Source organism: Schistocerca serialis, chromosome 9, assembly GCF_023864345.2.
Source record: "Schistocerca serialis cubense isolate TAMUIC-IGC-003099 chromosome 9, iqSchSeri2.2, whole genome shotgun sequence".
NCBI lineage: Eukaryota > Metazoa > Arthropoda > Insecta > Orthoptera > Acrididae > Schistocerca > Schistocerca serialis.
In genome coordinates this window covers 336,249,369-336,276,940 of record NC_064646.1, presented here as the reverse complement: position 1 = coordinate 336,276,940, position 27,572 = coordinate 336,249,369, and the positions used below count along the sequence as shown (strand labels likewise).

The following is a 27,572-nucleotide window of genomic DNA, read 5'->3' as shown; positions in this document are numbered from 1 at the left end:
CTAACTCTACACGAGATAACAAGTGCATTAATCTATAGAGTTAATCCCAAATTTTTTAAGTGCAGCAGTTAAGTCCAAAATTTCTTCACTTTCTGACAAATTGCTCTTAATTTTTTGTTTTCAATAACGCCTACTCGTAAAATGCCCTTCTTGCTTCATTATTCTACAGTAAATAAAGTGATTTTAATTGTACTTGGTCGGGTGTTTTATTTTCACTTCATTTCTGATAACCCTAATATTAATTTTATTTGATGATGAATTACTCTTATGACTCTATTAGCCTATATTTGAACTCTTACATTCTGCAATCTGCTGCCCCAAAACAAGAAGTTAAAGCAATTGTGTTATCAAGCAGCAATTTTTATTGTAATGAATATTTTGCCATTTTTCATTCCCTACTTCCTTTTTGTTAAGTTATAATATATGAAGGAGTCAAATATCTAATTTCCATTACACCTCCACTCTTAAGTCTGGAATAATGAAAGGTATTACTCATATATAGGCAACGGCCTTGCCACAGTGGATACACCGGTTCCTGTGAGATCACCGAAGTTAAGCGCTGTTGGGCGTGGCCGGCACTTGGATGGGTGAACATCCAGCTGCCATGCGCTGTTGCCATTTTTCGGGGCGCACTCAGCCTCTTGATGCCAATTGAGGAGCTATTCGACCGAATAGTAGTGGCTTCAGTCAAGAATACCATCGTAACGACCAGGAGAGAGGTGTGCTGACCCCACGCCCCTCCTATCCACATCCTCCTCGGAGGATGACACGGCAGTCGGATGGTCCCGGTAGGCCACTCATGGCCTGAAGATGGCGTCAATTATTGTTATTATTCATATATGCCCGGCATAATTCCCATGAAGTTCAGTGTTCCTGTTAATACCCATCTTTTTGCTATTAAGCTTTTGTTCCTAAAGATTGGAAACTGAATTTGTATGCAGTTAACCTATAATAAATGTGAGGAAAATGTGTGCTTAATTAGTGTTGGTTATGAAGAAATGACTAGTACATACCTCATAATTATCTGTTTTGTACTCATCAAGACAAGTTCCACAGCACGTGCGAAGGTATTTGCGACAAGCCTTCATTACCAGTTCATCAATCTGTAATCAATACAAATTCATGCTCCAACTGAAAAAGTGTTAACAATAAATGAAGTAAATTATGTTTGAGCCACTGGAAGCATTCTCATACTTTAGCATTGATGGTAAAGGCATCAGACCACCTTCAAAGTGTGCAGAATTTTTTTTCTGGCCAAATGTCTGCGATACTGTAGCTCTGACATGACAAATTCAATAATAGTGATATTTTAAATATCCTGGAAGTAGTACTTGATGTTGGTTAAGACGTAAAAGTGACAATTCTCAGGTAAGCAACAACAAAAAAGAAATTTTACAGGAACGTTATGAAATAATGTTTGCAAAAATGTTCTGCTAGTAAAATATATCATAATCTGAATGTATGCAAATAAAGTGATAATGCAGAGCCTTTACACTTTTCAGTTGCAAATATCCAAAGACTGTTATGCTAGGTGAAGGTCAACAACAGCTAATGGGTGGTATTTCACCATTATTACACTAATAATAATTCCCATGTGTCTTATGAAGATGCCGAGAATCAGTGGATTTTGGTAAAAGCATCAATATTTTGTAACCCATTTCCCTCAACCATTATTACCAAAGGTGGTCTGAAAGCAATTTTATCAAACTTTTACGTTAATAACAATATTTACCATGATCCACTTTTCAAAATTTGCTCATTTTGTGTGCTGATGAATTGTGTGTGGCTTTCAAGGACAAATTCACTGTCATGGCTATATGAAAAACAAGCTGTGTGTTTCAAACAGACAAGTGGAAAACTAACTCTGACGGAGATTATATCATATACAGGGATAATTATTGTATCTCACCTGGTATATTTGATAATTTACTGGATCACAAGACAAAGGCAATGGGTACTCACATGACTAACAAAAAATTATCTTCCACAATGTATGGTTAATAAGTTGAGAATCCAAAAATTAAAAAATGACATGACTTGACAAGACGGGAACATCTGTTATCTGAAATTGAAGGACAAAAGGGATCTGATGCTCTCAACATGACACAATGATTCACTGACAACAGCAATTGTGCATTTGTGAGATGGGCCTGTGTCTACTAACAAAACCAGAAATTTTGGATTACAATACTCACAAAAATGAATGGAAAAACCAAACAAAATTATTTGTTTCCATTCAGTCACAAGGAAGCAATTCAAATGACAGGGAAAGTGTTCTTTCATTTGTTTGTAATGGACATCAACTGCGAATTCCCCTTCATAAGCGAACTAAAATACTGATGAAAGAAAAAATGTATCCTCTCAAACTTAGTTTGCTGAAATGGATCACACCTACAAAAATTATTTTGCACCCACCATACGTCTGCAAAATGTGTGCCAATGTAAGTAAGAGCCAGAAAGCTAAGGACGTGGTGATCAAATTAGGAAGCTGTTCTCTCTCTGCCTGAGTGCCTCAAAACCTATCATATTGAGAAAAACTGTGTGTGAAAACCAGTTATACAAATTTTATTTCTGATTGTATACCAGTCAGGTTCTTCTCAGAGCATGCTGATACAATAGCTCCATATTTAGCAGTGATACGTAACCAACTGCTCATCAAAACACCTGTATCTAAGGACGGAATAGTCGCACCAATATCCAAGAAAGGAAATACGAGTAATCATTTGTATTACAGTCCTATATCACTAACTTGGATTTGCAGTGGAACATATACTGTGCGCCAACATTATGAAACACCTTAATGAAAACTTGATTGACAAAAACCCAACACTAATTATTCTCACAATATAATGAGTGCTATCATTTGGGGATATAAAATTGATTCCATATTTTTAGATTTTCAGAAGGCTTTTGACACTGTACCTCACAAGCGACTTCTAATCAAATTGCATGCTTACGGACTATCATCTTGCGACTGGTTTCAAGATTTCCTGTCAGTAAGGTCAGTGCTTGCAGTAAGACATTGAGTAAAACAGAAGTAATAACTGGTGTCCCCCAAGAAAGTGTCATAGGCTCACTGCTCTTCCTGATCTCCCTAAATGATTTAGGTGTACATTATGCTATCATTTATCATCTTATAAAGTGATCACGTGAGCATAACAAGTTTCAAAACAATTTACACTATGTGAAAAATGGCAACTGACTCTAAATAATGAAAAGTGAGTAGAAGTCACCCTCTTAAGTACTAAAAGGAATCCACTACATTTCAGTTACACAACAAACCACACAAATCTAAAGGCTGTAAACTGAATTAAATACTTAGGGATTATGGTTACGAATAACTTAAGTTGCAACAATCACATAAATAATGTTGTGAGTAAAGCAAACCAAAAGCTACAATTTATTGCCAGAACACTTACAAACCTCCCCCCATGAACCATGGACATTGCCGTAGGTGGGGAGGCTTGCGTGCCTCAACGATACAGATAGCCGTACCGTAGTTGCAACCACAACGGAGGGGTATCTGTTGAGAGGCCAGACAAACGTGTGGTTCCTGAAGAGGGGCAGCAGCGTTTTCAGTAGTTGCAGGTGCAACAGTCTGGATGATTGACTGATCTGGCCTTGTAACACTAACCGACACGGCCTTGCTGTTGTTGTACTGGGAATGGCTGAAAGCAAGGGGAAACTACATCTGTAATTTTTCCCGAGGGCATGCAGCTTTACTGTATGGTTAAATGATGATGGCGTCCTCTTGGGTAAAATATTCCGGAGGTAAAATAGTCCCCCATTCGGATCTCCGGGCGGGGACTACTCAAGAGGACGTTGTTATCAGGTGAAAGAAAACTGGCATTCTATGGATCGGAGCGTGGAATGTCAGATCCCTTAATCGGGCAGGTAGGTTAGAAAATTTAAAAAGGGAAATGGATAGGTTAAAGTTAGATATAGTGGGAATTAGTGAAGTTCGGTGGCAGGCGGAACAAGACTTCTGGTCGGGTGAATACAGGGTTATAAATACAAAATCAAAGAGGGGTAATGCAGGAGTAGGTTTAATAATGAATAGGAAAATAGGAGTGCGGGTACGCTACTACAAACAGCATAGTGAACGTATTATAGTGGCCAAGATAGACACGAAGCCCGTGCCCACTACAGTAGTACAAGTTTATATGCCAACTAGCTCTGTAGATGAAGAAATTGAAGAAATGTATGATGAGATAAAAGAAATTATCCAGGTAGTGAAGGGAGACGAAAATTTAATAGTCATGGGTGACTGGAATTCGACAGTAGGAAAAGGGAGAGAAGGAAACATAGTAGGTGAATATGGATTGGGGCTAAGAAATGAAAGAGGAAGCCGTCTGGTAGAATTTTGCACAGAGCATAACTTAATCATAGCTAACACTTGGTTCAAGAATCATAAAAGAAGGTTGTGTACATGAAAGAATCCTGGAGATACTAAAAGGTTTCAGATAGATTATATAATGGTAAGACAGAGATTTAGGAACCAGGTTTTAAATTGTAGGACATTTCCAGGGGCAGATGTGGACTCTGACCACAATCTATTGGTTATGAACTGCAGATTAAAACTGAAGAAACTGCAAAAATGTGGGAATTTAAGGAGATGGGACCTGGATAAACTGACTAAACCAGAGGTTGTACAGAGTTTCAGGGAGAGCATAAGGGAACAATTGACAGGAATGGGGGAAAGAAGTACAGTAGAAGAAGAATGGGTAGCTCTGAGGGATGAAGCAGTGAAGGCAGCAGAGGATCAAGTAGGTAAAAAGACAAGGGCTAGTAGAAATCCTTGGGTAACAGAAGAAATATTGAATTTAATTGATGAAAGGAGAAAATATAAAAATGCAGTAAATGAAGCAGGCAAAAAGGAATACAAACATCTCAAAAATGACATCGACAGGAGGTGCAAAATGGCTAAGCAGGGATGGCTAGAGGACAAATGTAAGGATGGAGAGGCTTGCCTCACTAGGGGTAAGATAGATACTGCCTACAGGAAAATTAAAGAGACCTTTGGAGAAAAGAGAACCACTTGCATAAATATCAAGAGCTCAGATGGAAACCCAGTTCTAAACAAAGAGGGGAAAGCACAAAGGTGGAAGAGTATATAGAGGGCGATGTACTTGAGGGCAATATTATGGAAATGGAAGAGGATGTAGATGAAGATGAAACTGGAGATGTGATATTGCGTGAAGAGTTTGACAGAGCACTGAAAGACCTCAGTCTAAACAAGTCCCCGGGAGTAGACAACATTCCATTAGAACTACTGACGGCCTTGGGAGAGCCAGTCCTGACAAAACTCTACCATCTGGTGAGCAAGATGTACGAGACAGGCGAAATACCCTCATACTTCAAGAAGAATATAATAATTCCAATCCCAAAGAAAGTAGGTGTTGACAGATCTGAAAATTACCGTACTATCAGTTTAATAAGCCACAGCTGCAAAATACTAACGCGAATTATTTACAGGTGAATGGAAAAACTGGTAGAAGCCGACCTCGGGGAAGATCAGTTTGGATTCCGTAGAAATGCTGGAACACGTGAGGCAATACTGACCCTACGTCTTATCTTAGAAGAAAGATTAAGGAAAGGCAAACCTACGTTTCGAGCATTTGTAGATTTAGAGAAAGCTTTTGACAATGTTGACTGGAATACTCTCTTTCAAATTCTAAAGGTGGCAGGGGTAAAATACAGGGAGCGAAAGGCTATTTACAATTTGTACAGAAAGCATATGGCAGTTATAAGAGTTGAGGGACATGAAAGAGAAGCAGTGGTTGGGAAGGGAGTGAGACAGGGTTGTAGCCTCTCCCCGATGTTATTCAATCTGTGTATTGAGCAAGCAGTAAAGGAAACAAAAGAAAAATTTGGAGTAGGTATTAAAATCCAGGGAGAAGAAATAAAAACTTTTGAGGTTCGCCGATGACATTGTAATTCTGTCAGAGACAGCAAAGGACTTGGAAGAGCAGTTGAACGGAATGGACAGTGTCTTGAAAGGAGGGTATAAGATGAACATCAACAAAAGTAAAACGAGGATAATGGGATGTAGTCGTATTAAGTCGGGTGATGCTGAGGGAATTAGATTAGGAAATGAGACACTTAAACTAGTAAAGGAGTTTTGCTCTTTGGGGAGCAAAATAACTGATAATGGTCGAAGTAGAGAGGATATAAAGTGTAGACTGGCAATGGCAAGGAAAGCGTTTCTGAAGAAGAGAAATTTGTTAACATCGAGTATAGATTTAAGTATCAGGAAGTCGTTTCTGAAAGTATTTGTATGGAGTGTAGCCATGTATGGAAGTGAAACATGGACAATAAATAGTTTGGACAAGAAGAGAATAGAAGCTTTTGAAATGTGGTGCTACAGAAGAATGTTGAAGATTAGGTTTGTAGATCACGTAACTAATGAGGAGGTATTGAATAGGATTGGGGAGAAGATCAGTTTGTGGCACAACTTGACTAGAAGAAGGGATCGGTTGGTAGGACATGTCCTGAGGCCTCAAGGGATCACAAATTTAGCATTGGAGGGCAGCGTGGAGGGTAAAAAATCGTAGAGGGAGACCAAGAGATGAATACACTAAGCAGATTCAGAAGGATGTAGGTTGCAGTAGGTACTGGGAGATGAAGGAGCTTGCACAGGATAGATTAGCATAGAGAGCTGCATGAAACCAGTGTCAGGACTGAAGACCACCACAAGAAGAAGAAGAAGAAGAAGAACAACAACAACAACACGTACAAAATGCAACATGTCTACTAAAGAGACAGCTTGCACTACGTTCGTCCACCCTTTTCTAGAGTATCGCTGTGCAGTGTGGGATCGGCATCAGATAGGACATCAAAAAAGTCCACAGGAGGACAGTGTGTTCTGTAGTATCGTGAAATAGAGGAAATAGAGGAGAGAGTGTCATGGATGCGATACGTACATTGGGACGGCAATCATTAAGGCAAAGGCAATTTTCATTGTGGCAGGCTCTTGCCATGAAGCTTGAATCACCAACTTTGTCCTCAGAATGTGAAAATATTTTTTTGGTGCCCATCTATATAGGGAAGAATGATGATAAAATAGAGAAATCAGAGCTCGCATGAAAAGATTTAAGTGTTTGTTTTTCCCACACGGTTTTTGAGAGTGGAACGGTAGGGAAATAGCTTGAAGATGATCCGTTGACCCCTCTGCCAGGCACATAATAGTGGAATGCAGAGTAATCATGTGGATGTGGGTAAACATGAATTTTGAGAATAACCATAATGTCAGCTATTTGTAATATATTGTCATAAATATGCAGAGATTGGCTCAGAGTGCCAAATTGCTAAGCAGGAATGGTTACAGAGGACTAATTCGAGTCTGTAGAAGCATACATGCCTAGTGGAAAGGAAGATGCTGCATATAGGAAAATTAGAGAGGCCTTTGGTAGACTGACAAGGCATTTTATGAATTTGATATGTTCAGATGAAAGCCAATACTGAACAAAGAATGCAAAGTTGACACGTAAAAGGAATATACATAAAGGATATACAATGGAAATAAACTTCCATGAGAATATTACAGTAAGAGAGATGAAGATGAGATGGGAGATAAATACAACTTAGAATAATGACGTACTAATTCCAGTTCCAAAGAAGGCAGGCACTGACAGATATAATTACAAAACAACCAGTTTAGTGAGTCATGGCTACAAAACACTGATACAAATTAACAGAAGAATAATAGATAAGCTGGCAAGAGTCTAAGCGAAGGGCTATAGACAGATGCTGAATGAAATGTTTTTGGCTGTCAAGAGGGAAATGTGTGAAGCCTTCAATGACTACTGTAGCAGAATATTGTCAAGTGATCTTTCACAGAACCCAAAGAAATCCTGGTTGTATATAAGGGCTGTTAGTGGCACAGAAGTTAGTCCAGTCAATAGTGAATGAGAAAGGAACTGAAATGGAGTGTAGAAAAGAAGCTGAAATGCTTAACTCTGTTTTCAAATGAAAGCCCATGAGAACTGCCCCAATTTGATCCTCGTACCACTGGAAAGATGAGTGAAATAAGTATTAGTGTCTGTAGTGTCGAGAAAAATCTGAAATCATTAAAACTGAATGAATCTCCATGCCTCGATGGAGTTCCTGTCAGAATCTATACCAAATTTGCGGTTGAATCAGCCCCTTCTTAACTATTATGTATAGTAGATCTCTTGAACAAAAAACCATGTCCAGTTCTTGGAAAAAAGCACAGGTTGCACCATATACAAGAAGCGTTGTAGAAGAGCTCCATAGATCTACCGTTCGATATCCTTGATACCTATTTGTTTTAGAATCTTAGAGCACATTTTGGACTCAAACATAATGTGATATTTTGAACAGAATGACCTTTAATGCCAACCACCATGGATTTCAATAACACTGATCATGTGAAACACAACTCACATATTCTGCATATGACATACTGAAGGCTTTGGATCAAGAAAACCATGTAGATGCTGTGTTTCTTGATTTCTAAAAGACATTTGACTCCGTACTGCACCTACGCTCATGAAGTACAATCATATAGGGTATCATGTGAAATTTGTGACTTGATTGAGGACTTTTGGTAGGAAGGGGACACAATGTTGTTACCTCAGATGGCGAGTCATTGCCAGATGAAGTAACAGGGAAATGTGTTGGGATCCTTGCTGTTCATATTGTGTATTAATGACCTTGCAGACAATAATAATAGTAAAATCAGGCTTTTTGCAGATGATGCATTATCTATAATGAAGTACTCTCTGATAGAAGCTGCATAAATATTCAGTCCGACCTTAATAAGATTTCAACGTGGTGCAGACTGGCAACTTGCTCTAAATGTTCAGAAATGTAAAATTTTGCACTTCACACAATGAAAAAGCATAGTATCCTATGCCTATAATATCAGTGAGTCACTGTTGGAATTGGCTAACTCACAAATACCTGGGTGTAACACTTTGTAGGGATAAAGAATGGAATGATTACACAGGTTCAGTTGTGCATAAAGGAGGTGGTAGACTTTGGTCTACTGGTAGAGCACTGGGGAGGTGCAATCAGTGTACGAAGGAGATCGCTTACAAATCACTTGTGCAACCGGTTCTAGAATACCACTTAAATGTGTGGGACCTGTATCAAATAGGACTAACAGGGGATATTTAATGTATCCAGAGAAGGGCAGTATGAATGGTTTGTTTAATCTGTGGGAGAGTGTCACAGGATACTGACGGAACTGAACTGGATGATTCTTGAAGACAGACTTAAACTACCATGAGAAAGTCTATTAACAAAGTTTCAAGAATTGGCTTTAAATGATTACTCTAGGAATATACTACAACCCCATACATATTGCTCACATAGGGATTGTGAGCATAACATTAGAATAATTATTGCACACACATAGGCATGCAAACAGTCATTCTTCCTGCACTCCTTATGTGAATGGAAAAGGAAGAAATCCTAATAACTGGTACAACGAGACGTACCCTCTGCCATGCACCTCACACTGGTTTGCAGAGTGTAGGTGTAGATGTAGAATGGGAGCTGCATCAAATAAATCTTTGGCAGAGTTGGGGAGTAACACCATTACTACTAACAGTTACTTTTCGAAGTTAACATTTTGTGATGGCTTTATTATTTCCATAAAGTAACTTCACATATAAGTGAGTTATTCTTATAAGTAATGATTTAATAAGAGTGTGTGATGCTGTTTATACATTGGCTATACCCGGCTCACCCATTGTTTCCTCCTAAGTAACGACCCACCCCCACCATGTGGTTGTGGCGCCAGACTGATGGTATCTCACATACTGGTGGCATGTCCCCTTCTTTCAACCCCTCATGCTAAGCATAGTCTTCCTGCTTCCTTAAATTTAATATTAGCAGACGATCCATGGATGGTTGACCTGGTCCTCTGTTTCCTCCATGAAAGTGGTTTTTATTTCCAGATATAAGGTTCTCCTTTAGTCTAGGAGCAGGGGCGAGTTGGTTGTGGTTGGGACTCCTTTTGCAGTCTTTACGGTCTGTGACCCCATGACCCCCCCCCCCTTTTCTTCCAGTTTTTAGATTTGGTCTTACCTTTTATGCTTTTACTGTGTGTGTTTAATGTTCATTCTTTTATAATTTGACTCCTCTGCTCATGGAGTTGGAATAATTTAAAACACTATGGAGGGAGGCCTGAGAAACAAAAAGGAGGGCACTGTGAATGGCTATAAGTTTGGTGAAAATACACTACATGATCCTGGCAACAAATTGTGCTCAAAGCCAGTAGGAGTAGTGAAAGCGTATCCCACCTTATCAGTAGTCTTACAACCATCAGTGTAAAAGATGGCACCCTGGAACTCTGCAAGGACGGCACATAGAAGATGCTGGTAAATCACAGGAGCAACACAGACCTTAGGACCCTGGAAGAGATTGGTCCTAATCCGTGGTCTAGGCACCGCCCAGGGGGGAGGGGGGGGGGGTATGGGAGGAAAGACATGGGGTGTAGTCCAGTGAGTGCAGATCCCGGCAGAGGCTAGTGAGATGCATGCCAACCGGCAATATCACCCTTGAGCGGGTGTTAGGAGGGAGAGATCCCTCACTGGCGAAGAGCGTAGGGTACACAGGATGGTCAGGGAATCAGCGAATGGCGACTGCGTAAGAAACAAGGAGTTGGCTCCATCGGATGTGTAGAGGGGGAATCCCTGCTTCTGTGAGGAGATTATCCACAGGGCTAGTGTGAAAGGCGCCAATAGCCAGACACAACCCACAATAATGGACAGGGTCAAGGAGTTTCAAAGTGGAAGGAGCTGCTGAGCCATAAAGCTGACTACCATAATTGTCTGGACAAGACCAAAGCACGGTAAAGATGGAGAAGAGCGGAACAGTCTGCACCCCAAGATGTGTGGGCCAAGAGGCAGAGAGCATTAAGCTACCACATGCATGTAGTCTTTAGATGGCAAATGTGGGGCAGCCATGTCAGCTTGTTATAAAAAATAAGGCCCAAGAAACGGGACTGCTACATGGAGGAGCTGGTTGCCTAAATAAAGTTCAGGATCAGGGTGTACTGTGGGTCTATGACAAAAATGCACAGCCCGCGTTTTGGAAGGGGAAAACTGGAAGCCATGGGCGTTGGCCCAAGCAGAGGCCCATCGGACGGTACCTTGTAGCTGGTGCTCGGCAGATGCCACAGAGTGGGAGCTGCACCAGATGCAAAAATCGTCAACGTACAATGTCGGGATAACCAGAGGCCCAACAGAAGTCATGAGCACATTTATGGCAATGAGGAGGAATGTGAAACTTAGCACAGAACCCCGTGGGATAATATTCTCCTGAATCTGAGGGTTGCTGAGAGAAGTGCCAACTCGAACCCGGAAGAGCCGGTAAGATAAAAACTCGCCAATAAAAATCTGAAGGGGACCATGGAAACCCCAGTCATGGAGGGTAACCAATATGTGATGGCACCAAGCCATGTCATACACCTTATGTAGGTCCAAGAAAACTGCGACAAGGTGCCGGCAGTGCGTAAAAGCCGGTCGGATGGCGGAATCCAGTTGGAGTAAATGATCACTTGGAGATTTCCCTGCCCGGAAGCCACACTGATATGGTGACAAAAGGCCCTGAGATTCGAGTACCCAACATAATCTAGAGTTTCCTTTTGAGCAGTTTACAAAGCACATTCGTAAGGCTAATGGGTCGGTAGCTGCCTAGAGACATTGAGTTTTTCCAGGGCTTAAGGACGGGGATAACTATACTGTCGCACCATTGTGCCGGAAAAGCACCCGTGAGCCAGATCTGATTGAAGACGCTGAGGAGCTGTTGCCTCTGGGGATGTCCAAGTGTTGAATCATGTGATTATGCATGGAATCTGGCACTTGTGAAGAGCTAAGAGCCTGCACCAGTTCCCATTCAGCAAACAGTGCATTATATGGCTCAATGTGGTGCAGGATGAAATGGAGGGGGGGGGGGTCTGTTCAACTCTGCATTTCTTCTGGAGAAAGGTAGGAGGGTAGGAAGCGGACGACGATGCAATCACAAAGTGTGTCACAAGGTGTTCCGCGAGGACCAATGGATCAGTGCACAGAGCTCCTAGGAGGGTCAGACCCTGGACAGCTGACCATTGCTGGCGGCCCAGAACGCTACGGAGCTTTGACCAAACCTGCGAGAAAGAGGCATACGTCCCCAGGGAGGAAAAACAGCACTCCCAGCATTCCTTTTTACTTCGCTTAATAAGGTAATGAGCCTTAGCTCGGAGATGCTTAAAAGTGAGGATGTTGGTCTGGGAGGGGTTTTGCTTAAATCACTGCGGCGCTCGTCGGCAGTCCTGGACAGCGACTGCGACGTCCTTGGTCCACCACGGTACTGGCCGATGACGAGGAGGCCCTGTGGATAGGGGGACAGCAGTGCCAGCAGCACGAAGAAGAGCAGCAGAGATGCCTTGCACGACTACATCAATGGAATTCGAGAGGGAGGTGTCAAAGCAAATAGCAAACCTGTATAAAGGCCAATTGGCCTTGCAGAATGCCCAAGGTGGCGGCCAGTCTTCCTGGCGGCAGTAGGGGAACGAGAGAGTCACTGGAAAGTGGTCACTGTCACAAGGGTCATCGTGGGATGACCAATGTAGGGAAGCCACGAGGACAGGGGGAGGAGATTGTGAAATCAATAGCAGAGAAGGTGCCATGAGTGGCACTGATGTGGTTGGGGGAACCATCATTGAGGAGAGACAAATCTAAGTCCGCGGTAAGTTGATCGATAAGGAGACCCTGACCCATTGAAGTGACACTCCCCCACAGTGGACGGTGGCCGTTGAAATCCCCAAGGAGGAGAAATGGGGGTGGGAGTTGCTGGTTTAAGGTAGATAGCGGAACGTAGGCAAGTGGCCGACCTGGAGGGAGATAGACATTGCAAAGGGTGATTGCCGGAGTCATTTGCACTCTAACCGCTATCACTTCCAAGGTGGTATGTAAGGGGATCCAGTCACTAAGGACATCAAAGCAAACCAAAATGCAGACTCCACCAGATGTTATCCCAGGGTCATGTCCATTATAATTATCCAGGCTGTTATGCTGTGGTCGATTGATGAATTCTGTGTCAAGTCCCAATGTTTCGTTCCCGTCTGCGGAGGACATCTTTGCGGGTGTCTGTAGCTCGATGGAAGGTCCAACACACTGGCTCGCTAGCGGCCATGAAAGTCTACATTTTAGTATCCCACAGTTCCGATAACCACGGAAAGTTTTCGAGTGGTCATCACAGAAATGCATTTCTTGTAGAACAAGACAGAATGCAGAATAAGAGGAGACAAGATGTTGCAGTTCCGGTAGGTGATGATAGTATCCGTTGCAGTTCCACTGGATGTTAATGTGGCATGAATCCAAGGCAGGCATGAAGTAACCGAGGAGATGGTCAGGTCACTTTGTCAGTAGTTGTCACTGACAAGGATGGGGTGACACCCATAAATAAGATGGCAGACTCAGGTTGCTAGAGGGGAGCTGGCACCTCCGGGTGCACCAGGGGGCACCATGTCGTGGGATTTATGTTTCTTCTCCTCCTCTTTCTGAGCTGAAGGAGGGCAGGACAGAGGGGGAGTACAGGGACCCAAGGAGAGCGGGTGACCCTGGGGTGCACAGATGGTGTGCCTCGTGGTGGTGAGAGTCTTCTGGCCTGAGAGATGCAGGGGAGTGGGTTCCTGGGAGGAAGCCCAATCACCGGCAGATGCCAAAGAAGAGGGGCACTTCTTCGGCCCGGGAGGGGGAGCATTTCCATGATGGAGGGTCGTGGGAACTGCGGGGGAGGTGGAGGGGAGAGTGGGCAGGACTGGTGTAAGGACGAGGCGGGGGGGGGGGGGGGGGGGGGAGAAGGGGGAGGGGGAGGAGGAAAGGAAGTAACAGAGGCAAAAGTGGAAGATTGTGACACCGGATGGAGTCTCTCATACTTTTGGCGAGCCTCCGCATAAGAAAGACGATCCAGGGACTTGTATTCTTGTATCTTCTTTTCTCTCCTGTAAGCCGGGCAATCCGGTGAGCGAGGGGAGTCATGGTCACAGCACAGTTGACACACACAAGCGGCAGAACACAAGGGCTTCCCTCATGGACTGGGTGGCCACAGTCACCACACAAAGGGTCTGCCGTACAGTGGGAAGTCATATGCCCAAAACGCAAGCACAAAAAGCACTGCATAGGTTGAGGGATGTATGGCTTCATGTCACATCTGTAGCACATAACCTTGACCACCTCTGGGAGGGTAGCCCCCTCGAAAGCCAGAATGAAGGCACCAGTATCGGTGCAGTTGTCTTTGCGACCCTTCTGCGCACGTTGAACAAAATGAACATCACACCGCTCCAGATTAGCCTGGAGTTCCTCATCAGTTTGCAGGATGAGGTCCCTATGAAAAATTACGCCCTGGGCCATATTCAGAGATTGGTGAGGAGTGATAGACACTGGGATGTTGCCAAGACGACTACAGACACGAAGAGCTGTGGACTGGGTGGCAAAAGAAGCTTTGATCAACAGAGAGCCCGAACAAATCTTACTAATAGACTCCACTTCACCCCAAACTTGTTTTCGATGTTTTCCACAAAAAACAATGGCTTTGTGGCAGCGAAAGTGCCCCATCCATCCTAGTACAGACAAGGTTACGGGGTTTCAGCCCAAGACTGCGAGCCTGGCCCGCCTCCTATGGGGTAGCCAGGGAAGGGAAGGCTGCCAGGTCATACAGGGCAGCATTAAGGATCCTTCACCATTCAAAGAGACGGCCGTGTGAGAATGGCCAGATTTTTGCAGCTTGATACACTTCATGCACCAAGCACTCACTCTGATACCACCCACTCCAACTAGGGAATCTCCCCATGGGCACCACCCAGCCACAGCAAGGTCTGTTGGCACGGTGGCTGTTGCCAGGAGTTCTGATGCTACAAGAAGACAAGCAACCACTCCTTGGCATACAAAGGGAGGGAACAGCTCAGGTATCAGTAGAGTGATCGTTGTATTGTCAGGGGGCTCAGCCATATTGGTACATAACAGCCCCACCACATGGACTGGCTACATGTGCTGGTGACCCAGCACGGTGGAAGGAGGCTACAGTGGGGAATGGAAAAGGGAAGGGAAGGGAAGGGGGAGAGGAATCCACACCGTAGATGCTAGGGAGAGAGTTCTTCCCCATATGGGTCACACTAAAAGCAGGAAATTTTGAAGTGGAGGTCTAACCTCAAGTGGGGACAGAAACACCAAAAGAGTGAAAAAACAGGCAAAAGGAACAAAATTGCAACCAATACAGGAAACCAGAGGAATAGCCAGGTTGACATAAATCAGAACACAAAGAGGGGAAGAAAGTGGCGACAAGGAAGGAGGGAGGGAGGGAGGGAGGGAGGGAGGGAGGGAGGGAGGGGGCAGGGAGAAGGAAATGCAGCATGAGAATGAAGAATGAGCTGCAATAGCTCAGGGCCCCGTGTGCGCCACTCATGAAAGAACTGTGAGCCCCCTGGGGGCTACTGGAACTGGAGCAGACTGTACAAGCGTACAGACTTCACTAATGGCACAGCACTATTTCTTTACTGTTCCACACAAACAGCAGTTCCACACTAACAGCACACCGGGAAAAACGAACATTTGAATCTTTCCATGTGTGCTCTGAATTTTCTTATTTTATAAGAATGATCATTTCTCTATGTGCAGATGGGTGTCAAAATATTTTTGCAGCAGAACATTGGAGATTGAAATTTTATGAAAAATGCTTGCCCCAACAACAAATAATTCCTTTCTTTTAATGATTGCCATCCCAACTCATTTATCATATCCTCACACACACACACACACACACACACACACACACACACACACACACACACACACACACAATTTTGCAATAATACAAATGAACTGTTCTGATTTGAACTTTTTCAATGTTCTCTTTCAACCTATGTGGTAGGAAAACTATACAACACAGCAGTACTCTCACAGAGGACAGACAAGCATAGTGTAGGCAGCCTCTTTAGGCTGCCAATGAAATGCAGCCTTTGGTTTGCCTTCCCCAACAACATTATCTATATGATCAACCAATTTAAGTTGTTTGTAACTGTAGTGCCTTGGTATTTAGTTGAACTGACAACCTTTAGATTTGCCCGATTTATTGTGTAACTGTACTTTAATGGATTCCTTTTAGCATTCATGCAGATGACTGCACACTTTTCATTACTTAGAGTCAACTGCCACCATTTGCATTAGGTATCTTGCCTAAATCATTTTCCAATTGGTTTTGATCTGATGGCTTTACTAGACAGTAAATGACAGCATCTTCCACAAATATTCCAAGAGGGCTGCTCATATTGTCTCCTAAATTGTTTATATAGATTAGAAATAGCAGGGGGGGGGGGGGGGGCTATAACATTTCCTTGGGGAATGCCAGATATAACTTCTATTTTGCTCTTTCTGTCAATTACTGTTAATTATCTTTTCTGACAGGAAATCATGAATCGAATTGCACAACTGAGACAGTACTCCATAGGCAAGCAACCTGATTAGAAACCACTTGTGTGGAAATCTACAAATAAGGAATCGATCTGAGATCCTCTGTCCACAACACTCATTACTTTGTGAGAATATAGAGCTAGTTGTGTTTCAGAAGAACAATATTTCCTGAATTCATACTGCCTGTCAATAGATTTCTTTCTTTCTTTTTCTATTTCTCCTTCTCCTCTTAATGTAATTCATAATGTTTGGACACAGTTTATGTTCCAAAATCCTACTGCAAATCAGTGTCAGTGATATGGGTCTTTAGTTCATGGGATATTCTTACTTCCTCTCTTGGGTATTGGTGCCACCTGTGCAACTTGCCCGTCTTTAGGCATGTAAATTTTGTCAAGCGAGCAGTTGTATATGATTATTCAGTACAGAGCTATTATATCAGCATACTCTGAAAGAAATCAACACTGACCGGAGAAACGTGCATTTATTAAGCAATTTAAGCTGCTTTGCTAGAATGAGGATATTTACTTCTACGTTACTTATTCAAATTCTGGAATATTTACTTCATATTCTATGGTGAAAAATTTAGAAAACTGTATTTAGTAGCACCACTTTAGTGGCACTGCCATTAGCAACACTACCATAACTATCTTGCTGTGAAGCAATTGACTGTGCCTTGCTGCTAATGTACTTTACATACGAGACAGAATTGCTCTGGATTTTCTGCCAGATTTTAGCTTCATTGTGGAAACTATTACAAGCATCTCACAATGAAGTTCAAGCTAAATTTCGAGCTTCTGTAAAACTTCACCAATCTTGGAAATTTTATGTTCTTTTAAATTTGGCATGCTTTTTTGTTGCTTCTGCAACAGTGTTCTGCCTGTTCCGTGTAGCTTGGAGGGTCAGTTCTGTCTCTGATTTACTTGGTATAAATCCTTCTTTGCTGTTGATACTATTTCTTTGAACTTGAGCCACATCTGGTCTGCACTTTTATATTTAGTTTGGAAAGGACTCGAGGGTGTCTACTAGGAAGACATAAAGCGAATTTTTATCTGGATTTTAAATAGACGTATTTTGCATTTATTTTTGGTGGGTTTGAATGTTATGGTATTCAGTCTTGCTACAATGACCTTGAGGCATCTACCGTTGCTCTCTTTCTCCTTGGGATTATTTGTTTATGCAACCATTTACACTTCAAGTGGGTTCCTGAACTAATCATTCAAAATAATTTTTGGAGAAAGGCATGAAACAGCATCTGTTCTAAAAGCTAACTTCAACTTAAAACAACTATTTTTGCCAATGCATTGAAGGTAGATTGAAGTCACAACTGTATGAGTACGGCGGGTACCTATTTGAAATGAGACTGAAGTCTTCTTTGAACTATTCAGGAACAGTACTATCTGAATAGGGATTAATGTTTTCCAGTTGCCACATATAACTGTGTACTTGCACACAGGAACTTATCATCTCAATTTCACTAAAAGGTAAACTTCTGATAGCAATAAACACTCCAGTACTAACTGTATTTGATCCAACCTTTCAGAACACAATGAGGTCCTCTGCAACAATTTTGGCTGAACTTATTTTCAGCTTTAGCCAGCTTTCTGTACCTGCAACGATTTGAGACTCAGTGCCTTCTATCAATACTTGGAGTTCTGGTTCTTTCCCAACACAGCTACAACTATAATACTGACTGCTGCTATCCTCCCTTGTTCATCCTGCACACTTTAAAACTGAACACCTTTATGCACTTTCCCAAGATCCTCCAATCCAAAGAAAACTGTCCAATATACTCCACATAGCCAACGCTACCTGCCACTGCCTGTGTATAGCAAAACACTGACCTACTAAGAAAGAACTAGTACCCCACCACCCTATGGCACAAGTCGAATCTGCAGTTTACACAGTCACAGAACTGTCTAATATTCTGATTTGGAACCTCCACTGGGCTCTGTACCAAAGATCTGCAATCAGTCCTGTCTATGATGCTACATGGTGAGCTCTGTCGTTATTTTGCAAGAAAGACTGGTGGTCTTTACCAATTCATATAGCTGCCTGAAATTAGAATCTCTTCCAATTCAAAGGGTATATATCATTAGTACCAACATGAGCCACCCACCTGCCATTGGCTGCACCCTGTGCTCTTCATGGCATCCAGAAGGACCTGCTCTGCATCTAGGATAACTCCCCCTTTTATACACAGAGTGAACACTGTACTACTTCCGTTCCTTGGTAGCCATGTTCCGAAGGGCCCCATTACATGTCTAACATTGGAGCTCCCAACTACCAATAATCCCTCCTTTGTGACTACCTGGACCTTGTGGGCTGAGAGGCTTCCTCTAAAACGGAGCAAATGAGTGCATCTGGCTCAGGATCTTTGTCGGCCACAGATAGCGCCTTAAACATGTCTGTCAGTGCATTGCTGAGGTCTTTTGATTGGTTCTTTGGAAAGCCTTTCATTGTCTGCTACATCTTGGGACCTCCCACTGGACAATGGGTGAGGGGTCAACCTCAGTGCAAGCAGGCATTGACAGTAGTTGACCAATCAGAAGGCATGTGGGACTTGCTGTACGTCCATAGAATGCCCACAATGATGTCCACCGGGCAACAGCATCAAGCTGCATAATCCAAGCCACCACCACGTAGAGCTGTGAAGGGGCATCCGAACACAGTGAACACAGTTCCTATTCGTACTGAAGACAGTGGAAATTTACACTAAACAGTTATTAAAATGCAAGGCACTGCCCAGTAAGCACACAAACATGCAAGAAACTTAAAAATTAAAATAGTAACCAAACAGTTAGCCAAAAATGAGTCACTCCTGTTCGGAACTTGTAAAAATAATTCACCAACGAATGCTGTACTCGCCTGTGCTGTTGCAGAAATAGAAGCATCCCCCTAACTGACTGCCTAACTGACAGGTGCTATTTTTGTACAGGTTCCTGTGTTTCACATTAATGTGGAATCCAGTTTACATTCTCAATCATGGAAAGATGAAAAATAAATTTAGTATACAGCAACTGGAATTGCCTACTTCTGCTGAAGACATGTGCATGTTATTTGCCAGCTAATTTCTTGGACTTTCATTCAAATGATGGCGACATTCTGTCAGAAACAAATGGAAACATTAGAATAAATAGAAAAAACCTGACAATCCTGTAAATTGTGGTTCAAATGCAATAGTTGTGCCACTAAGAGTCTGGAACAAGCCCACAGAAAATGTGTACTATAGTAGCTTTCAGTGATAAAGAAAAGACTGTTGAATTTTTGGTTTAAGGAAGGGGGAAGACAATATTTAAGCAATGTGCAGAGCTGGTCTTGTTTCATGGAGTGGGGGGAGAGGGGGGGGGGGGGGGAGGAGAAGAAGAAGAAGAAGAAGAAGAAGAAGAAGAAGAAGAAGAAAGAAGGTAGTTGGTTGTGCGATATCTGAATGCATATACAATAATGCCATTGACAAGTATGAGTAGATTACTGTTTCCATGGCTTGATATCCATCTTCAGGAACCTCACAGCAAATTTGGCCCAAAAGTAAAAAAGGACTTTTAATCTATGTATCGGGAAAAGGGAAAGATTAACTGTCAACATTTCATTCAAAACCTCTTAACAGCTGCAGAAAATAATTGTTTTTATTGGACCCTTGGCCAAGATATAACGACACCACTATTTTCGAGGACGACAAAGAAAAGGTTGTTGATATAGCATAGATTCCACTTGAAACAATGAATGTTATTCAACTACTTGATAAAGAAGTTTTTCAAGAATGGAAAGCATTTTTTACGAAATTGTCGCACAATATAATTTCTGATAACTTAATCATTTCAGGTTTATTAACGGAACAGTGTTCTTAAACTGCAATAATTTGTCCATTGACAGTTTGCTTTGCTATGTTTTACAAATCTGATTGAGTACGCATTGTACGCAGTGCAAGCAATGGCTGGGATCATTTCTTACTCTGTCCCAATTCTGTCTAAATGAAACTTAAAATTTATGTCAACTGTTTGAATGCATTAGTTTTTATTTTGTCAAGTGTGTCTGATGCAAGGAAAAGTTTTTGTCATTCAAAAGACACTTTGCATTTTTGTAACAACCATAGGAAATAAACAAGGAATTTCATTAGTAAAATGTACAATATTCAAAAATTGTCATAAGAACTGTGCTAAAGGAATTATAAATGACATATATGCAAGAAATATTTCATTTCCACAAATTGAAATCCCAACTGAGCCAAGTTGTGTACAGTCAATACCTTGGTTTTATTTCCTCTGCTAGTCACCACTGTAAGAATTACATCTGCAATGAATTGAAAGTTATTTAAAAAATTAAGAGTGCAATATTATTTCTGGTATGATTTAGGTCCTTAAAATTTGTGTATGTGCACTCTGGATTTTTTTCACTACACTTGTCACAGCTTCTTTTTCTTCTCCTTATTCTCATTCACCAATTTGTGCATTAGGAAAGAAGAGCTATACAAACTGCTGTGTGACAAAAATTAACTTTAACCTATTTAAAAAAACTTGCATAGCTTCTTAGCAACTAAAATTTTGACGCTGTGTTTCTTTCAGTGTGTTCTTCCTGTGTAAGAAATTTCAGGGTAGATTTTGAAATACCAAACTGGACCATTCCCTTGACAAATATCCTTGTCTGTCATACTGCAAGATATGCATCTAGGCGCTAATCAACTTGTTAATTGTCAGTTTCAGTTTGAGTTCCATTCACCAATACCAATAAAATCATGTAACTGCACAGGTAACAATCAACCACTGAAACATCATCACAGAGAATGGGGGAAATTTTTTTTGAAGGTAGTGTCACTAATGCTGACACTGTATGCACTCTGTTATGAAACTATCAGTTTCATCAGTCACATTGTGCAATGAAAATATTTTCCTTCTTGAAATATTCATTTCTGACCCCTGGTTGTTTATCTCAAAATACTTAACATAGGATCAACTACCACTTATTTTAATTCTATAGATTAGGGATAACCATACATTTCAGTGCTAATTAAATAACTAAGATCAAGTTATTGCATTTAGTGATCAAACTCTTAGTATAAAAATGAGATGTTCTACAAGTGCAGGATGCTATTATTTTCAATGAAAGCAAAACTGTACAATAATAGTAAAATCTCATAACTTACCTCCACCATTGTAACAAATTTTGGATTCTCTTTAAGAAGTTCCCATAAAAGAGCTCCATCTCCACCACCTAAAATAATTATTTCTTTTCCTGCATAGCTCTCCTTGCCTCTCTGCATTAATGTCTCAGTGTACACCAGGTCACTCTCTGACATATCTTGATATGACAGAAACAATGTTATTAGTTTATGTTCAGTGTAAAATAAAATTAACACTACAACAAAATAAAATAGTAAAGCATTAATTTAATTTACACATCTAAAAGTAAATGATTTCTGACACCAACTTGTATTAATTGTTTTTTACATACTCTGAAGATCATCCAGAACCAAGAGATTTCCCAGGCTACGAGAATGAACGATCTGTATTTTCTGGTATGGTGATCTCTCTTCATACAGAACCTCATCTATGTCATACTCCAAAATACGTTCATCTACAAAATGAAATTAATGATCAGAAATAAAAAGTGGACCACTTCTGTCTTTCTAAATAAGTATATAATTTGTTGGTGCAATGTCATTCATTGCATTGCTTAGGTGTCAGCAAAGTTTCATTGTCATCTGTCACTCATAGAGGGGCAGGGGGGGGGGGGGGGGGGAGATCTAATATATAACTTTAAGACATGTCAACTATGCTGAAGCAAGCATTCGATTTTTAAGGATAAAAATTGCAGAATGCTAATGTTTCAGTTCAGCTAACAATCTCGACAACATACACTGGATTTCCCGATTTTTGTCACGTTGGAGATATAACAATGACAGTTCACTGACACTCGAGCATTACACTGAATGGCTCTGGTTTTCTTCCACCAAGAGTCATCTTAGACAGCTAGAAGATGTTTCATCAAAATACCACTGAGTATAGCAACATCATATGGCACAATGCCTGAAAAACTTGCCAACATTTCCCTTCCATTTACCAAATTATCTCCTTCCCTTCTGCTCTTTCGTCACCTCACATTTTAATCACCAAAGCTTGATGTTCAACCTTCAGTGTTGAACATTCTCATTAAGATGTCTTTAAGAGCAATTATTCAGGCACTGATGAGAGATAACAGCCTCATGCAACTCCAATTATTATAAAACCATTTTTTTCATATTGTTGTGCAAATAATAAGCACTGCAGAGCAAAAAATTAAACATATCAGCTACTCATCAAAAAATTAAACATATCAGCTATTCATGCAGGCTGCAATAAGATTTAGAACAAACAAAATGAACTAAAACTTACCAAAAGAGTTTAATATAATTTAACAAACAAAAGCAGTTCCTTTATTGCACAGATTTAATTTTATTTACAAGGAACAATTCAACTTTATAACAAACAGCTTTTAAACTACTTAAAAGTGTGTGCTATGGGCATAATTCATAGTTACAAATATATGTATTTATAATATACCAGTGTGTTATGCAGCATGCTTTAATTAAATGACTGAGAACATGCTGAAAAAGGGATTAAAATTGTTGTTGCTGGTTAATTTGTACAAAATAAATATGAACAATGGAGAAAAGATGGAGCCGGAAGATTTGGGGGAAGGGGAGAAAGGGTGAGATGTGGGGAAGAGAGGGAACAAGGGAGAGGGGAGGGAGAGAGAGGGAGTGGGGAGGAAGGGGGGGAAGAGAGAGAGAGAGAGAGAGAGAGAGAGAGAGAGAGAGAGAGAGAGAGAGAGAGAGCTGTGGCAGCAGTTTAATGTAAGAACGTACCTGGTTCACTGATCCTCATTACTCTAATTGACAGTTACACTCAGTTCTTAATACAAGTAGTTTACAAGCGACATGACAGGTTTTTCAAGTATGGCAATTCTGATACCTCTGAATAAAATAGTCATTCTATCCTACAACTGGCTTCCTTATCTGCAAGCACCCACTATCTTACCTGCTGTTGGGAAATATCTATCAACGATACCTCCACGTTTTATAGCTGGAAAAGCATGACTTCTCTTGCCTTGGCATTTTTCTCTTAAAGATTTCTCGAGCTTGTGAGTCAGCTGTAACAAAAGCAAGCGTAGGGAAAACAAACCAAAACATTCAACTATTTTACATTCAATAAAGTTAACAATGCAACATGCAAATACAACATGCATAAAATTGGCATTTGTTCTGGATAAGGATGCTCTATGTTCTTTTAAATTGTGAGTAGCTTTCTTCTCACTTCAGTATAAAGTACAAGAGCAACTTCCCGAAGCACAACTACATTGTGTAGTGAACTAAGTGTTGACATGCAAATAGTACTTAACACTGGATTTTTCATTTCAAACAAAAACAACTTGCCAAACTAAATCACATTCCTCATTTCATGATAATTTTACATATGAAACTATAATTACATTTCCACAAGGTAAATCATTCAAATCACTTATGCATGCATGCTGCTCACTTTATGACAACTTGTGGACATGAAGTTGAAAGAATGACAAGTTCTCAGAATTAAATTTTCATTCTGCAGTGGAGCGTGTGGTGATATGAAACATCCTGTCAGATTAAAACTGTGTGGCAGACTGAGACTCCAACTTGGGACCTCTGCCTTTGGCAATCAAGTGACCTACTCTGAGCCACCCAAGAACAACTCACAACCCATCCTCACAGCTCTTCTTCCGCCAGTACCTTTTCTCTTACTTTCCATACTTCACAGAAGCTCTCCTGCGATACTTAAAAGATCAGCACTCCTGGAAGAAAGGATATTGTGGAGACACGGCTTAGCCACAGCCTGGGGGATGTTTCCGGAGTTCCAGAATTTTCAAGTTTCAAGTGAGAAGTTAATCGACAAGAGCTATATATGAGCTGCCCCTGTCACATACTTAAGAATTATCCTACAGCAGTTACAGCAGAAGAGAGACATAACTATGGGTAACATCACAAATGCTTATCAAGTTATGGTCAAGTAAATAATTTGTGATAAAACAAGTGTTCTAAAGTTTTGAACTGACGTGATAATGAATATTACAAGTCAAATAAAAATGGAACAGGTCTGTGGATGTAATTTTCGTGGAAAAATGGTATTTTCCTTAATTCTTTTGACACTGTCTTACAAAACATTAAAAGAAAGGGTCTGGGCACTGGATATCTCCAATAAAACTGAAAGAAATTCACACACTGCACAAAGACTGCAAGACAATGGTCAAGCAAGCCATACGTATACCCCCTTCTCTGAGAGAGAGAGAGAGAGAGAGAGAGAGAGAGAGAGAGAGAGAGAGAGAGAGAGAGAGAGAGAGAGAGAGAGAGGAGGAGGGGGGGCACTTTGAGCAAAAGGATTAATTGAAATTTTACAAAGAAAAAAAGTCACAGATAAAGCAAAGCTACCAAAAGATTAAAAAGACAAAACTGAAACATGTTTGGGTAGAAAAGATGTAAAACAGTATTGGTATTTTTAACAATGGAACTCAAGAGGCCTCAGGAAATTCAACAAGTCACAGTATTTGGGCAGATACTATCATTCTGAAGGGAAAAATAAATAAATAAAATAAAAAAATTCCTCATCGACTGTGAAAACAACACTTGTAAATCAATCATTTGTTCACAGTAAGCCAAAGTCTGAGGCAGAAAAGTCTGAGGCAGAAGAAAACTACATAATGATCTATTCTGCAACAATATAATTAATTAAATCTTTCTAGGCTTCCAGCTGCATTACATCCATCACATTCAGTTGTAAGCATAGGCTTTCATGACTAACAGGTACACGGTTGCTTATAAGCCCATGAAGACTGAATCACATGAAAGACTCGGGGAAGATTTTACTAAAAAAGAATGAATGGCATTTTATCACTTTCATAGATGCATATGTTTTATATAATGAGAGCAGGTAACAAAAGAGAGAGAGAGAGAGAGAGAGAGAGAGAGAGAGAGAGAGAGACTGTGTGTCTGCCAATAATTAGGCTGTGTTAGTTTTTTCACTGACTACAGAGTACAAACAGAAATGCCAAGAATCCTAAGTATACGGAGCATTTAGTTTTGTACTTGTACTGTTTAATCTATTATTACAATTTTCAACAAATGAATAATCTTTATAACTGGTTGAGTTACTTCCACTGTGCTCTGCATAGATGAAACACACAAGCCCCATTAGTGCCGAAGTCAGCAACTACAAGACATTTGTCATCCATGCAGCTGAAACTATACAGCACTTTGGTGCAAAGCTTCTATTAACTCTTCTCAATCCAATTATTATACCTGCTGCATTTTCCCCAACTCTTATTTATTTTACACTAATGGAAATGTGTCAGGCATTGCCCGACATCGGAGCTGTAGCGGAAAACTGTTACGTCTGATGTAGTCCAACAGTGGATTTGAAAGTTGTTAGCCACAACAGAAAGCTGCTAAATGTGAAATAGATGAGGCCTTTTGAAATTTAAGGGCTACATATTGCTTGCAGAAATTATAAATTATGTCACAGCATGATCCTCAAGACAGTACTTAAATTACTTTTGCATGATCCTTTCAACCAGTGTCTTGCAGGGGGTGAAATATAAGCTGTGAATTATGAAATTATGTTTTTGCTTAATTGGGCTGGTGATGATAAATTAGAATTTTGACTATAATGGGATATCTACTAACTTTATTTCACAGAGAATGTTTTGGAGAAGTTCTGAAACAATGGAAAATCAGGCATAGTCTCAGCACCACATGAACTCCGCCAATATGTCTTCCATGAAGGGACATCAATTACAGCAACTGTTAACATGAATGTTAACTACCAGTACTACTTTCATATTAATTCGAGGCTTATTACAAGAAGCTACAGAGTTACTTATGGTTATGAAATTAAAACACGTAGGTATAATTGGATTCCATGGAAAGTATTCAGTAAATTTTGATGCGGATTTAACAGAGAGCTGAGGTAATGTATCTAGAGCCATTTTGCACACTTGTTACTGAAATCTCTGTGTTACAATTACCGTGCTTTTTCTTTATCTTGATAATCAGGGGTAAGCAAAGCAAGCTGCCTGTTTTCTGATGGTCACGACAGTATGTAGTAGAGTAATCATAGGTGTTGCTTTGGTTGAAGTTTGCTGTACTGAGCACAAAAGTGATCAAGGTGACAACACGTTGAACATTCAGTACAACTACCCACATCTCAACTCCAGCATGTTCCAAGTGTATCACTGTGTCCCTGACGTAAAAAGGCTTCGCTCTGACAATTCATGTCTTAATTCTCTGGGTGCACATTATGTTTGTCTAGCATCAACTACTTAAGCCTGAAGAGTTGTGTGTGTAGTAACAGTAAAAATGACAATTATGTATCAAAAATATTTCATCATGGGTCTACAGGAAAATAACTTTTCCTGGAATCTTTGAGCAACCCTGTAATCTTTCAAAAAGAAATGCATTTATCCACTGCACATCATGTTTGAACAGCTTATGTAGAACTCCACTACCTTTAGAGTGTTCCTAACTTACCCCACTTCACTTCACTAGTTGCCTCTTTTTTGGACTTTCTGGATTGGTGCACATAATCATTTGACAAATCTGCACCTCTATCACCACAGCACACTGCATGCAGTTCGGACTGCCATATAACAAGACTACTACCAGTATCGCACTGCAACGCTGCGGCACTGGATCTATGTTGTAAGAAATGCTAAAACAAGACCAACACAGTATTTGGAAAGAATTTACTCCTACTTAAAGCTAAGAGTTGCAGAGGTACAGTATGAAAATGAGTTGGAAAAAATATTATATTGCCTTCGTCCACACTAGGATTGAGCAGAGAACAGTCAGTTAATAGCATACAAAAATATGTTTACCATATAATGACTGACTCCAGTCTGTCTGTAGCTATAGAGTCCATTCTTAAGGGAAATAGATCTATGAAGCACCTACAATTTTATGAAATTTATTGGCAGACCAGTTTCAAAGTTTTATAGCTCCATTATCGATGCTCAAGAAGTGATTTCACAGATGCCATTACAATTAAAGCACTGGTCAAAGCTAACGACCAGTACCACAAATTCCACTTGACTCACATTTAGCTATTCCCAGTGGTTTCTTCCATACTGACTACACTGCAGCATTGGATGTTC

At 40.8% G+C, this 27,572-nt stretch overlaps 1 protein-coding gene and 1 long non-coding RNA gene across 3 annotated transcripts in view; one reads left to right on the top strand and one right to left on the bottom strand.

Annotated features, from left to right (window-relative positions):
- LOC126419902 (uncharacterized) overlaps positions 1-978 on the top strand; it is a 48,700-nt gene extending 47,722 nt beyond the window's left edge. Inside the window, exon 2 of the long non-coding RNA XR_007576020.1 lies at positions 503-978. This is a non-coding gene — a long non-coding RNA (uncharacterized LOC126419902). The remainder of the gene's footprint in view (positions 1-502) is intronic.
- Positions 1-27,572, bottom strand: part of LOC126419901 (spermine synthase-like) — a 51,614-nt gene that overhangs the window by 17,542 nt on the left and 6,500 nt on the right. Inside the window, exons 3-6 of one of the 2 annotated variants that reach the window (XM_050087179.1) lie at positions 23,432-23,543; positions 21,867-21,989; positions 21,559-21,713; positions 1,014-1,103 (exon numbers count right to left, since the gene is read on the bottom strand). In XM_050087179.1, the coding sequence (XP_049943136.1) occupies positions 1,014-1,103; positions 21,559-21,713; positions 21,867-21,989; positions 23,432-23,543 (480 nt within the window). The remainder of the gene's footprint in view (positions 1-1,013; positions 1,104-21,558; positions 21,714-21,866; positions 21,990-23,431; positions 23,544-27,572) is intronic. The other variant, XM_050087180.1, reaches the window with a different exon arrangement.